This window comes from Eublepharis macularius, chromosome 1, assembly GCF_028583425.1.
Source record: "Eublepharis macularius isolate TG4126 chromosome 1, MPM_Emac_v1.0, whole genome shotgun sequence".
Classification (NCBI taxonomy): domain Eukaryota; kingdom Metazoa; phylum Chordata; class Lepidosauria; order Squamata; family Eublepharidae; genus Eublepharis; species Eublepharis macularius.
The window spans coordinates 73,878,174-73,893,239 of record NC_072790.1 but is presented as its reverse complement, the minus strand read 5'-3'; the positions used below and the strand labels follow the sequence as shown (position 1 = coordinate 73,893,239).

The window sequence follows — 15,066 nt, the reverse complement described above, 5'->3', positions numbered from 1 at the left end:
TGCTTATCTAAAATTTATGGTCATCCTCCAAAACTGAATTCTTTTTCGGCACCTATCCTATTATATGAGGATAATGCTGTGATCCTCTCCCATACCAGGGTAGGTTTAATGCGTCTCCTACTAGAGATCACTGCCTATTGTAGACAGAATTCTCTTCTAGTCAACTTTGACAAGACCAAAATATTGGTCTTTTCTAAATCCTGGAAGCGCTTTTGTTGGAGAATAGAGAGAAATCGAGCAGGTTAAAACATTTAGACATCTTGGTGTTCTGTTCCAGTATAATTTAAACTGGTGCTCCCATCAGGACCACTCTTACTTTGGCCAGGAATAAGATTGCAGCTATATCACGCTTCTTCCACCAAAGAAGTAACCAATTCATTCCGGCCGCTCTTCGGATCTTTCAGGCTACTGTCATCTCACGCCTGCTATACGGGATTCCTGTGTGGATTCTGAACTTTAACCATGAAGTGGAGCGTATTAACGCTATCTTTCTTCGCAAGATCCTTGGCCTCCCCAATTCTATAGCATACTATACTCTTTGCACTAAATTGGGTCTTCATCTTATTGAAACTCGGGCGTGGATTGCTGTTATTAAGTACTGGCTCCACCTTCATTTCAGATCTCCCTCGCAACAGTCTTATTGCTCTTCTTCCTGCAGATCCCCATATCTCGAAATGGTCACTTTCCATAATGTCTAAAATCAAATCCCTTGGTATTGATCTGGATTCTTTGGCCAACTCTGGAGAAATGGCCATTCTCTGGGTAATCCAAAGGAGGATTTGGGACATCGAAGCCCAAGTAATCAATGCTGGCTGCTCTGGAGAATGCTCCCAACGTGCTTTTGGCCTTCCTTTTTCACATGATTCCATGGCTCAGTATCTATCCAATCTGGTAATTCCCTCTCATCGCAGAGCCTTCATGTTGGCCAGGTTCAACCTCTTTCCCTTGGCTGTTTCAACAGGTAGATACAAAAGTATTCCCTATAAAGAAAGAGTTTGTACTTGCTCCTACAATGAACCTGATTCTTCTTCGCTGTCCCCAGTACTCTCTGCATTTCTACCTGATCAGCCCCCTTCTGCTTTTTGCAAAGACCACGATAGCTAATGAAACTAATTTTGCTATCCAACAAGTCCCCCGAAATCACTGCATCTGTTGCCGAGTTCCTAGCACATGTACGTAAGTTAAGAGTACGAGTTCATAATACTTAGTTTTTATTGTACATTTTTATTTTTACTTAGTGTGATCTTAATGTGGGTTCTGACCAGTGGGGATCCCTTATTTTTCTGTCCTATTGTACTTATTTATTTATTTATTTATCTACCTATTTTCTTCTCTCTCTTTTTATTGTATGCCAATAAAGGTAATTGAATAGATTGAGTAGATACTGTGTTAATCTGGACCCTGAAGAATTGCTTGAAAAGGTCTGAGATAGCCCCATTATAAGTTCAGCTTTGAGCAATGAAGATTCCTGGAAACATTCTACCAGTGTGGCATTAATAACTCTCTGAAGCCATGAATGCTATCAAGAGTGGTATGCTGAGCAAATCCAGCCTATCAGGAAAAAGCAAAGAAATATGCTGCATCTCTCCTGGATAGGAATGGCCACGTTATGATAAAGTGAAACTAGGGTAAAGTTCATATGCCGGAAAACAGGGTTAACATACCTGTAACTTATGTTCATCGAGTTCTTCTGTGCTGACACACATGGGGACTGCGCAGGCGCAGGCCAGCCGCCGGAGAATTTTCTAGAGCTTCCATGGCTCCGAAGGGGCCGTTTGTCGCGCGCCTCAGCGACCGTCTTCCCGCCCAAAACGGTCACGTACTCCTTCAGCGACCAACGGCCCCTTCCCTCAGTTCTCCTTTGCCGCCGCTTGACCAACACACTTAGCCGTAACACCTTAAAACACATCAGATTCAGTTACAGCCACCACATCTTGTGCATTGGAATTCACAGCGGGGTAGGAGGGAGGGTTGTGTGTCAGCACAGAAGAACTCGATGAACATAAGTTACAGTTAACCCTGTTTTCATCTTCGTTCTTCTGTGCCACCACACATGGGAGTGTACCAAGCTTCACACAATAAGGAAGGTGGGGTGAAGTCCAACACAATTTTATTGAACAAACAAGAACAACAACAAATAGTATGCATATATACATCTATGTAAACTGTGCAGTGATACATCAGTACCCAATATTTACACATATATACACCCAAATATACATATATACATTCATTCACTCAAGGGTACCTAGCAGGTACGCCAAGAAAATCTTCCCAAGACTCCCTCAGGAAAAAAGGGAGTGTAGGACAGCCCTAGCCACAGATACATCCTGCTCCGCATTGACATCAATGGCGTAATGCCTGACAAAGGTGTCTGCAGAGGACCACGTGGCTGCTTTACAAATGTTAACCAGGGGCACCCCCCTGAGGAGTGCCGAAGAGGATGCTTGGGACCGCGTGGAGTGGGCCCGAACATGAAGCGGGCAAGCTATCCCTGCCAGGGAATAGGCCCTGCTAATGGCCGCCACAATCCACCTAGACAGGGTCTGCGAGGAAGCCCTGTTACTCTTGTCCTTGGCCCCAAAACATACAAACAGGTGAGGACTGGAACGGAATCCCTTCGTCCTATCCAGGTAATAGGCTAGGGACCTCTTCAAGTCTAGGGAATGGAGGGCCTTTTCCCCCTTAGAGGAAGGTTGAGGAAAAAATGCAGGCAGTGAAATATCCTGCGAGAGGTGGAAGGCGGACACCACCTTGGGCATAAACCCGAGGCAGGGACGCAGGACCACCTTGTTGGGATGAAACACAAGAAAGGGAGGGTCAGACCGCAGTGCAGACAGCTCACTGACCCTTCTGGCTGATGTTGCAGCCACCAAGAATGCCACCTTGTAGGATAGCATATCCAAGGGGCAGGTAGCCATAGGTTCAAAAGGAGGCAACATGAGACGTGAGAGTACCAAGGACAGTGACCACTGAGGCACTGGCGCCGACACAGGTGGGTAAAGATTGTACATGCCCTTAAGGAACTGGCGGGATTGTGGGTGAGAAAACAGTGTAGCACCCTCAACTCGGGTGTGAGCAGCTGATATCGCTGCCAGGTGGACCTTGAGGGAGGAAACCTTCAAGCCCATGCCACGCAAGTGGCACAAATACTCAAATACAACCCCCAAGGGACTGCTGTCAGGCACCACTCCTTTAGCAAGTGCCCAAAGCCCAAACCTGCGCCACTTGGCCGCATAAGCGCGCCTAGTGGATGGCCGACGAGCATTCAGGAGGACCCGCTGTACCTCGTCAGTAAAGCCTACAGGGGAGGAACGATCCGCCAAGCCGTCAGGTGCAGCTTCCTGGGATCGTGGTGGACTAGGCTCCCGTTCAGGAGAAGGGGGCAGACTGACATACGTCCGTTGGGACATCCGCAGGAGCTTCGGGGACCAAACCTGCCGTGGCCAAAAGGGGGCCACCAGGATGCAGTCCGTCCCGTCGTCCTCTATCTTGCACAGGACCCTGGGAATCAAGGGGAATGGAGGAAACATGTAGTGCAAGCCCTGCGTCCACGTAAACTGGAAGGCATCCCCAATAGAGAGGGGGTCGCTCCCTGCCCTGGAACAGAACGTGTGGGCCTTGGTGGTCGCCGCAGTGGCGAACACGTCTATCACTGGATGACCCCACATCTGGAAGATCGGCCCAACGCACTCTACGTTCAGTTCCCACTCGTGGTCCAGCAAAGGGACCCTGCTGAGGGCATCTGCCCGGGCATTGTCTGACCCAGCCACGTGTATAGCACGGAGCGACACGCTGTTCCTGATAGCCCACTGCCAAGTGAGCGTGGCTTCCCGGCACAGGGCCATGGACACTGTGCCCCCCTGCTGATTCACGTAGTACATGGCAGTCGTGTTGTCCGTCTGCACCAAGACCTGACGATTTCTCAGCAGTGCTGTAAGAGACACAAGTGCGAAACGAATGGCCCTTAGTTCAAGCACATTGATATGGAGGGTCTTTTCCCTCTCAGACCAGACATCTTGCACAGACACATCACCACAGTAAGCCCCCCATCCCAACAGAGAGGCATCAGTGGTAACCGTGACGTCATGGTGCTGATACCCAAAGGGGGTCCCTTTAAACAAGTTGTCATCAGACAGCCACCAGTCCAAGGAGGAGAGGATGACCCTCGGGATAGAGAATTTGAGGGATGGAGGGTGCAGCAGAGCATCGTACCTCCGCACAAACCAGTTCTGGAGCGGGCGCATACGCAGCCTAGCAAAGGGCACCACAGAGGTGGCCACTGCCATATGCCCTAGTAAGCAGTGGATAGTGCGCACAGACTGGAACCGGTTCCTCTTGAACATGGACACTAGACCCCTTAGGGACCGAGCCCTCTCCAAGGGGAGCAGGGCCTTGCCCTCCACAGAGTCTAACAGTGCACCAATGTAGGACACCTTGCAGTTGGGCACCAGTTTGGATTTCTCAAAGTTCACCAGGAGCCCCAGGCGTTGGCAAGTGCTAAGTACCAAGCCAATGTCCTGCACCAGCCTAGACTCCGATTCAGCCACGATGAGCCAGTCATCGAGGTACGGAAAGATGGTACAGCCTTCTTCCCGCAGGAAGGAAACCACAGGGGCCACACATTTCGTGAACACTCGTGGGGCAGTGGACAGGCCAAAGGGGAGCACTTTATACCGGAAAACCCTTTGCCGGTAAACGAAGCTCAGGTATTTCCTGTGCTCCTCCCGTATCCCCACGTGAAAATATGCGTCCTTTAAGTCAAGGACCGCAAACCAATCCCCCTGTTTCAGCAAGGCGATCACAGCCGCCAATGTAACCATTTTGAATTTGGTCACCTTGAGGAAGGCATTAAGGCCCCTCAGATCTAAAATGGGACGTAAGCCCCCATCCTTCTTAGGGACCAGGAAGAACCTAGAGAAGAAACCCTTTACAGAGTCCTCATAGGGCAATTCTTCCACAGCACCCTTGGCCAAGAGCGACACGATCTCCGCATCCAGCTCGGCCATAGTGTTATTGACAGCTGTCAGGGGTGAACTGCATCTAGGCAGCTCAACGAACTCCAGCCCGTATCTCAGTTCAACAATAGTTAAGACCCATGAGTCAGATGTTATTGACTCCCACTCAGAGAGGAGTGGACTCAGTCTGTCCGAAAAGTTCGGGGATACGGCTGGCGTGACCCGTCAGTACTGCCTCCCGGCGCCCTGCTGATCTCTCTGCTGGGCCGGTTGTTGTGCCGGGCGAGGCTTGAAGGGCCGACGCCTCCTCTGCTGCTGTGCGGGAGGGTAAGGCCGCTGCTGGTAGGCAGGATACTGGTGGAAACCCGGCCGCTGTTGCTGGTATCTGCCCTGGAAATGGTAAGGGCCGGACCGGGGAGCGTACCGTGGCCTGGAGGAGGACCTAGCCGTCTGCCTGTCCTCCTTCTTCTTTTTCAGGGTCTCGTCGGTGGACTTGGAGAACAGCGAGTCCCCTTCAAAGGGCATGCTCTCCACCCTGGAACGCACCTCCTGAGACAGGGCAGTCGACCGCAACCAGGAATGGCGCCTGAGGACCACCGCCGAAGCCATCCCTCTAGCAGCAGTGTCAGCAGCGTGGCTCCCAGCATTCATTTGCTGTTTAGACAGCCGGACAGCCTCTGTTTGCAGCAGGGACACCACAGCCTTCTGCTCAGGTGGGAGGTCCCGGGTATAGGACGCCAACTTCTCCCAGAGGTACAGCTGGTACCCTGCCATGATGGTCTGGTAGTTGGCAATCCTCAGACCCAGCGAAGCGACGATGTACTGGCGCCTGCCCATGGCATCAAGCTTTCTGCCCTCTTTATCGGCAGGCACCGAGGAGTGACCCGATCGTCGGGGGTTGAATTCCTCCGTGACCAAGGAGGAAGGTGGAGGGTGCTTCACCAACGCCGGCCAGGTGCCCTGCTTGATCTTATAAAGCTGCTCGATCCTCTTAGATGTTGGAGGCTGGTCACAGGGCACCTTCCACACCTTCTCCACGATCTCCTCAATACCCTCGAGCATGGGGAAGCCAATGGACGCCGGGTTGTCACCGTATATCTGCTTGAGCAGCTTGTCTTTGGTCTGTGGGGTCGCCGAGGAGATGTCCATCTCGAGGGCCTGGGCCATCCTCGCCATCTGGTCGGCGTAGATGCGGAGGTCCTCGTACGGGGAGCCCGTAGATGGCACCAGATCATCAGCCGGCGATGGTTCAGACCAGGATTCCGACTGGTACTCGGCCAGGCTCTCCACTTCTCCTTCCTCGGAACCGTGCGGAACCGTGCTGACAGCAGGCGGAGATGGACGGGCAGGGGACGGGCGGTTCCGACGAGGAGACGGGCTCGGTTCCAACCTCGGCGACCGAAGGGTAGGCGATGGTCGACTCCGACGGCGCGGGCTCAGCTCCGGCCCAGAAGAGAACTCCGCATGCACAGTCTCAAAGGCCATCGGATCCGGCACCGGTACGGAGAGTTCCTCTGGTTCAGGGGAACCCAGATGAGGGGAAGGCGTGTGAGGAAGCACGATGACTTCTTCCTGGGGAGTGGGATGCGGCGACCGATGATGTTTGGTCTTCTTCTTCTTTTTTGCCGGTTCTGAAGAAGACCTCGGAACCGACGCGCTCCTCGCCTTCGAAGGGGACCTCGGTTTTGACCTCTTAGATTTTATAGGGATCGAACCGGTCGTCGGTTCCGACCGGGGACTCGGCACCAGGATCCTCGGTTCCGATGTCGGTCTCGGATCCGACCTGGTGGATGACGCGCTGCGGGGCGGCCGCGCCGGACCCTGCGCTGGGGAGGCCGCTCTCGACGCCGAGGCACTCGGGGGACGCGGTTTCGACCCCGACCTCGCGGAGGCCACAGAGCCAGCTTTTGAGCGCCTTTCGGCAGAGGGGCTAGGGCCGGCCTTAGGTAACGGGGTCCCCTCGGACATGACCGACTGCCACAGTGACGAATTCAGTCGGGCCCTCCGATCCTGCCGGGCCTTGTTGGTGAAGCTCTGGCAGATCTTGCAGGCCGACACGTTGTGGGTCTCCCCCAAACAAAAGAGGCACAGCTCATGGCCGTCGGTTTTGGCCATCTTGGTGTGGCATTGGAGACAATGCTTGAAGAGAGCCGTTGAGGCCATCTTCAGGGGCACGCGAAAGAAGGGTCAAAAACAGTCCGAGTCAAATTACCGAGTATGTTGTCAAAGTCCAGAGGGAGATCCGATAGAATAGTCGAGGTCCGAAGTCCGAAGTCCAAAAGCCAAGATTAATCAGTCAGAAAAGCACGAAGCACAAGCACAGAGCGCGAAGCTCAAACGTTCTCTCCAAGCGGCGGCAAGAAGAGAACTGAGGGAAGGGGCCGTTGGTCGCTGAAGGAGCACGTGACCGTTTTGGGCGGGAAGACGGTCGCTGAGGCGCGCGACAAACGGCCCCTTCGGAGCCATGGAAGCTCTAGAAAATTCTCCGGCGGCTGGCCTGCGCCTGCGCAGTCCCCATGTGTGGAGGCACAGAAGAACGAAGATGAACAAACTAAAATGCCAAGCAAATATTGAGAGCAAACTGATCTCACGTATCCGATTTTTGTTTTATGAAGAGACGCAATACCCCCAAGGAATGTGAGTAAAACTGGATTAAAATCTGCAACAATACAGCCATTTCACCATCCAAGATGTCACCACATAAACAAGAAGCAACATATTTAACAGGTCAGAATAAGATCTGGAGGGCAGCTGCCTCTCTCTTGTTATTTTAGTTCTTTATCATTTGCTGTTCTCAGCTCAATCTTCCTTTTGGGCCTCACTGACTAATATCTACATAGATTCACAATCCAAGGCTACCGCACTGGAGAATATCACCACAGAGTTTCTGGACAGGTAATTATGAACTACATGGGGCTTAACTTAGAAGGGGTAGCTTATTAACTGAATGGCCAGGAGGACATGTGGGAATACAACCTGCCATTCATTATACCAGCCATTTGCCACTAATTTGTGCTTTTGGCGGTTTTGTCTGAAATGTATTAATTCAAAGTTCATTTGTCCATTATCTATCTCTCCACTTTCCAGGTATTAAAGTTTGATAAATTCTTCTTGATCATACCTTCTAGGTAAGTGTGCATAGAAGCCTTTGTCAATAACTCAGACTAATAGATATCTACTACAATCCAGCTAAAGATATTCTAAAAATTTAAGTATTTACAAACAACTGCACCTGGCAGGCACCAGGCACTACCTCAGAAACGACATTTCCCTTATCTAACTTAGAAGAGAATACTTCTAAGATGGCACCTGCTGTAATGCTTACATCAATTACACTAGATTATTTTTTCCCTTAAAAACTACCATTTATTCATATGCAACTGGACAAATTAACTAAAGTACACGATTATTTGGATAACTTCCTTGATACCCCAAACCATAAAATTAATCACTACTTTTAAGCTAAGAAATATTTACATTAAATATAAAAGGCATTAATACTATAAAGCCATTTTTGATTAAGTTGCTTTTCTGTGAAGCTGAAAAATCTTTGCAGAAAGACAGGAAGAAAGTAGGAATATATCTTAAATAAAAATTTCCTTACCTGGTTTCCTCTTTCTAGAATATCAATCAGTTCAGATGCAATCCGCCAGTCATTCCTAGTCACAAGAGTTACAGCTTCACCTGTGCGGCTTTAAAGAAAAGCATTGTGGCTGAGACAATCACTATTTCTAGATAGTCTGAAAGAACATTTTGCTCCAGTGATGTGCTTGCACAAGTTCAAGACCGTCTCCACTTCCCCTCCCCCCAGCCACCATTTCTGACTCTTGGAAGTTCTAGGACCTCTGTGGAATAATAGTCATATGGGTCAGTGAGGAGAGACAAGACGGTGAAATTGCTTCTTCTTCCACATCTGTCAACAGGGCTCCACTAACATAAGAGGGAGGAAGAGTGATATCATCTTCTCCCTTCAGCTCACTGACCTGTGTGATTATAATTCCATGCAGGTACCATGACCCTGGGAATACTCTGAATGCAAGTAAAAAAAACCCCTTGCATTACACTCTGAAGCAACTTTCACTATCTTGGATTCCTTTGGTAAACTGACCTAACTGAAAAAGGTGAGTACTTCAGTGATCTGTGCTAAGGGAAGTGGCCTGTGTTGCCCAAGCCATTATAGAAAAAGTACTCTGTACAAATTGCTAGCATGAAATATTAGCTTTTCCAAAGAGAATTAAGTCTGAAATTCTGGAGAAAATTAGCAAATCAACAAGGTGGTGATTCTGAATATGTCTTCCCTTGTATTTGTTCAAATTAAATGTTTATTATGTTGGTTCAGATACAATGCCAAACCACAACTTGGTGCTTCATAAACAAGTCTTGTGCTCACATGCTCCCTCCTCTTCCACACTACAATTCTATCAGAACCAGCTAGTTATGGTTTGCATTTGCTTCCAAACCAGGACTGCAAAATCAGCTTCAAACCAGATTTCTCAATATAGGCTTGGAACAAGAGTGCAGATCACAGTCTGCTGGTTTAGGTGTAATAGCACCCACTATGGTTTGCACTACATTTAGTAGTCACTAGTGATTCTAAACAGATGAGAAAAAGAGAATGGAAGATTTGTTTCACATACTGTGAAGCTTCCTTTCTTGGTGGTCCAGGAGTGGGACAGCGCTCACTTCAGGGAATACAGCTCCTCCTCGCCAAAAGCAGGATTAGTCAACTGAATTGATACTGGAGGGGAGGGGTTTGTCCCGGGAATTGCCAGTCCATTCCCAAGCCATGATTCTCCATAACGAAACCAAGATAGAGAATTGACATGGGCATGGAAAAGAAAAAGCCCGAAACAAGAGTTTTGTCGCGATCCATGAATTGTGAATCATAAAACTTCACAAAATTGACACATTTGCTGAAACGATTTGTTAGTTTCATGATTTGTCAGAATCTGGGGCATTTCAACGGCCCTCTTCATACTCAGAGATGCCAAACTCGCAGGGAGACTTCAGCAGACTCTCCTCCACCCACCCTCCCTGTTTGCAATACATTGATTGGGAAGGGTGGGAAGGGAAGTGCTGCCAGAGTGCATGACTGAAACGGGGACTGGGAGTTGCCGGATCAGAGGAGACAAAGGACCGGCCGTGGTGGAGCTGGGCCGGGAAGAGAGAGTGAGGTGGGGGGGAAGGCACCCTCACCCAAAGACCTTCCTACAGCAAGGCCAAGAGCTGGAAATAAGAGGTTTCTTTCAGTTTCTTTAAAGCAGCAGCAGCCAAAAGCACAATCCCAAATCCTTCCACACACTCCCCCACTCCAACCCCGGCAAAACGCTGACATAGATCAGAACAGGAAATCTGTGGTTGGCTGACAGACCTGCCTAACAGGGTTTGGAGGGGTGAGACTGGTGTGCCCATGACTACAGAAGGCCCACCTCCTTGGTTGCCTAGGGGATTGACCCCCAGCTCCTGGCTATATAGGGCAGAATGGAAGCTCTCCAAATGGCTAGGAAAGCTGCCAATCAAGGGTAAGTGGGCTATGGTTGGGGTTTCCAATGGCAACAAAAGATCTGAGCCCATTGTTGCCTAGGGAATCAATGGATGGGCGCCAGCTAACGAAACAGGCCCAAAAGTCGTGAATTTCATGATAATTTTGTGATAACCGCAGCCCCAAAAACGCTGTTTCGCAACACACAAAATGGCCCATTTCATGATGAAATTTGCTTCATATTTCGATTCATGCCATGTCTAATAGAGAGAACTCCTCTCAATGTTCTTCAGGTATAAAACATCCTAATTGATTAGTAAAACACAAAATCGAATATAACATTCTAGGACAAATTGCCTATGTTGTTCTGTTTCAATGCTGTAAACTAAAGTCTCTCTCCCTGATGGATTTGTAGGGTGAAACTACCATCCTGACTCTCCAAAAGGCTCCCATACTCCCTAGAGGCCACACCATGAAAAAGTTGGGTAGGTAAGAATGCTCCACTCCTGGACCACCAAGAAAGGTAAGTGAAACAAATCTTCCATTCTCCAGTAGTCCTGGGAGTGGGACAGTCCTCACTACTGGGACATAAAAAAGCAGTTTGTCCCAGGGTGGGCTGTATGACTTCCAGGCCTATAGAGTGTGTTGTAGTACCTTCCTGCCGAAGACTGCTTCTGTGGAGGCCGGCCATCTTATCTATCCTATAATATCTGGCGACAGTGTACTGACTTCCAGGTGGCCGCTTTAGAGATAATCTCCAATGATGGAAAAGATTTGTAAGGCTGCCGATGTCACCCCCCACTCCTCCTTAGAGAATGCACCATGATGCCTTGAGGTGGCTCCAGACCTCTGGCCTTGTATGCCCAAATGATGCATCCCCTGATCCACCTGCTTAACATGGAAGTAGACACTCTCTGTCCTAGGGAGGATCTTCTAAATGACAGAAAAAGGGTCTCAGACTTGCATAACTGGTCCTATCCATACAGAAACTCAATGTTCTGAGCACATCAAGGCAATGCTACTCCCTTCCCTTTTTGTGTTCTGGATTAGAGCAGAAGGAGGGGAGCACTCTCTCTTCTGTCCTATAGAAGTTGGAGTTCACCTGCAGGACAAAGGCTGGGACAGGTCTTATTACCACTCAATTACTGTGAAAAATGCAATGCTGCGGACTTGGACCAGCATATCTGTGGGACCACCTCTCCCCATATGAACCCCAGAGGACTCTTCGCTCGAGCGATAAACATCTATTAAAGATCTCCGGCCCTAGGGAGGCCTGCCTGGCGTCAACCAGGGCCAGGGCTTTCTCAGTCCTGGCCCCAGCCTGGTGGAGTGCTCTGACTTATGAGACTAGGGCCCGGTGAGACACGTTAGCGTTTTGCCGGAGCTGTTCCACCAGGCATATGGTTGATGCTAGGTGGTGCCCCCCCCCAGCTGGGGGGAATAAAGTATATGCCCTCCCCTTCCAGTGACACCTTCCATCTCCCACATATTTTCCTGGTAAAAACGCCTTGGAGATGGTGAAAAGGTGGTCGTCCAGATTATGTGCTGCTATTTTTTTTGTTTCTATATTTATATAGATACGGTATTTTTAAACTTTAAATATCTTGTTTTTAAAGGTCTTAATGGCCTGAACTGTGAAATGTGTTTTTAAGCTTTGTTGTGATCCGCCCTGAGCCTGCTGGTGTGGGGAGAGCAGAGTATAAACTGAATAAATTAAATTAAAATTAAATTCTTATCTATTGCTAAGACATGAGGCCATAGGTTCAAAGGGGTCCTTGAATAGTGCTCAAAGGATCCTTGGATAGTAGTATATTAAAATTCCACATATGGAATCGGTGAACCTGTGGAGGATTTAACAATGAGATTCCTCTCAAGAAACCTTTGATATGAGGATGTTGTACTAGGGAATTTCCCTTCTTAGAACACCTAGTTGTCAAGATGGCTGCCACCTGCCGTCTAAGTGTGCTGGTGCTAAGGCCTTTATCCAATCCTTCTTGAAGGAAAGATAGTATCTCCTTAACTGGTATTGATAAGGGGTCCGTGCCCCTGTCTATGTACCACATCTGGAAACCTGCCAGGTATTATTATAGATTCTGTTCGTGGAGTTCTTCCTAGACGCTAACATGGTATGAACCACGTCTCTGTGTAACCTAACCCTACTAGTTGTTTGCGCTCAATCTCCAGGTTGTTGAGTCTTAACATAGCTGGTTGAGGGTGTTGTATCGTTCCCTGCATTACCAGGTTCTCCTTCAGTGAGAAGTGCCAGGGATCCATGATTGAGAGTCTCATTAGGTCTTGAAACCATGAACTTCTTGGCCAGAAGGGTGCTATTAGTATCATTTCTGCATATAGTTCTATGATCTTCTGAACAACCTTGTGCATCAGCTGTATCGAGAGAAAGGCATACAGAATCATAGAGTTGGAAGGGTCATACAGACCATCTAGTCCAACCCCCTGCCCAGTGCAGGATCAGCCTAAAGCATCTCTGACAAGTATTCATCCAGCCTCTTCTTGAAAACCGTCAGTGAAGGGGAGCTCACCACCTCCCTAGGCAGCTGATTTCACTTTTGAACTACTCTTAAAGTGAAAAGTTCGTCCCAATATCCAGTTGGTACTTTTGTGCATGTAATTTAAGCCCATTGTTTCGGGTCCTACCTTCTGCTGCCAACTGGAAAAACTCCCTGCCCTCCTCCAAATGACAGGCTTTCAAATACTTAAAGAGAGCAATCATGCCCCCCCCAATCTCCTCTTCTCCAAACTAAACATTCCCAAGGCCCTCAGCCTTTCCTCACAGGGCCCAGTCTCCAGACCCCTGATCATCCTTGTCGCTCTCCTCTGCACCCTCTCGATTTTGTCCACATCCTTTTTGAAGAGAGGTCTCCAGAACTGCACACAGTACTCCAGGTGCGGCCTGACCAAGGCAGTATAGAAAGCGGCTATGACCTCCTGCAATTTCGACGCTATGGCCCCTTTGATACACCCCAGGATTGAACTGGCCTTTTTTGCCACCGCATCACACTGACTGCTCATATTCAGTTTACAGTCCACTCTTACCCCAAGATCCCTTTCACATATACTACTGCCCAGAAGTGTATCCCCCATCCAGTATTTGTGCTTTCCATTTTTGTGGGCCAGATGTAATACTGTGCACTTGTCTTTGTTGAATTGCATCCTATTCACAGCTGCCCACTTCTCCAGAGTATTCAGGTCTTGTTGAATTTTAATTCTATCTTCTTGGGTGTTTGCTACTCCTCCCAATTTGGTATCATCAGCAAATTTAATGAGCAGCCCTTCCACTCCTTCATCCAGATCATTGATAAAAATATTGAAAAGCTGAGCCCTGCGGCACCCCACTGGACACCTCCCTCCAATCTGATGAAACGCCATTGACCACCACTCTTTGGGTGTGGTCCTCTAACCAGTTCCCTATCCACCGAACTGTCCTATAGTCCAGTCCACAGTCTTCCAGTTTGCCAATCAGAATGTCTTGGGGGATCTTATCAAAAGCTTTACTGAAATCCAGATAAATCACGTCAACAGAGTTCCCCCGATCCAGTAAGCTGGTCACTCGATCAAAGAAGGAAACCAGGTTGGTCTGGCAAGATCAGTTAGGGACAAAACTATGCTGACTTCCCCGGATCACTGAGCGGTCCTTCAGATGCTTACAGATTGATCCCTTTAAAATCTGTTCTAATATCTTCCCAGCAACAGAAGTCAGGCTGACTGGCCTGTAGTTTCCCGGGTCATCCTTCTTCCCTTTCTTAAAGATTGGGATAACATTCACTCTTCTCCTATCTTGTGGCACATCCCCAGTCCTCCAAGAGGCCTTGAAGATGATGGACAGGGGTTCTGCAAGTTCTCTAGAAAGTTCTTTCAGCACTCTTGGGTGCACCCCATCCGGCCCAGGGGATTTGTATTCATCCAGTGCAGCCAGATGCCTCTCCACAACTTCTCTGTCAATGTCAACTAGCCACTCAGGTGTCCTGTCACATTTTCTACTATCTCTAGATGTGCCTGAGTTCTTCAGGGAGAAAACAGGCAAAAAGGTAATTAAGCTGTCTGCTTTTTCTCTGTCCTGCATCAGAGTTTCTCCATCTACTCCCAACAGCGGTCCAATTGCCTCTTTTACCTTGCGTTTGCTTCTCACATATCTGTAGAAGTTTTTCTTATTGTAGCGAGCCCTCTTGGTCAGACCCAGCTCGTACTGAGCTTTGGCCTCTCTGATGGCTGATCTGCAGTACCTAGTAACCCTCATATACTCCTCTTTAGAGGTCTGTCCTCCTCTCCATTTCCTGAACATTTCCTTTTTCTCTCTTAGCTTATTCTGGAGTTCTCTGTACATCCACATTGGTTTCTTGGAGCCCTTACTATGTTTCTGTCTTGCTGGGATAGTGAGCGCTTGAGCTTGCAAAAGCTCGTGTTTGAAAGGAGCCCACCCTTCACTCGCTCCTTTCCCTTCCAGCACACTTTCCCATGGAATGACTCTCATCAAGCCTCTGAGTTCATCGAAGTTGGCCCTACAAAAATCTAACCTACGGGTCTGGCTACGAACTTCCTTGGCCCCCCACAGCAACCGGAATTCAAGGAGGACAGGAGTTATAGTGGTCACTTGTAGTTTAAGGTATC

At 48.8% G+C, this 15,066-nt stretch overlaps 1 protein-coding gene across 1 annotated transcript in view; it reads right to left on the bottom strand.

Annotated features, from left to right (window-relative positions):
• Positions 1–15,066, bottom strand: part of DDX43 (DEAD-box helicase 43) — an 87,670-nt gene that overhangs the window by 9,787 nt on the left and 62,817 nt on the right. The window contains exon 15 of the mRNA XM_054971349.1: positions 8,563–8,650. Coding sequence (XP_054827324.1) covers positions 8,563–8,650 — 88 coding nt within the window. The remainder of the gene's footprint in view (positions 1–8,562; positions 8,651–15,066) is intronic.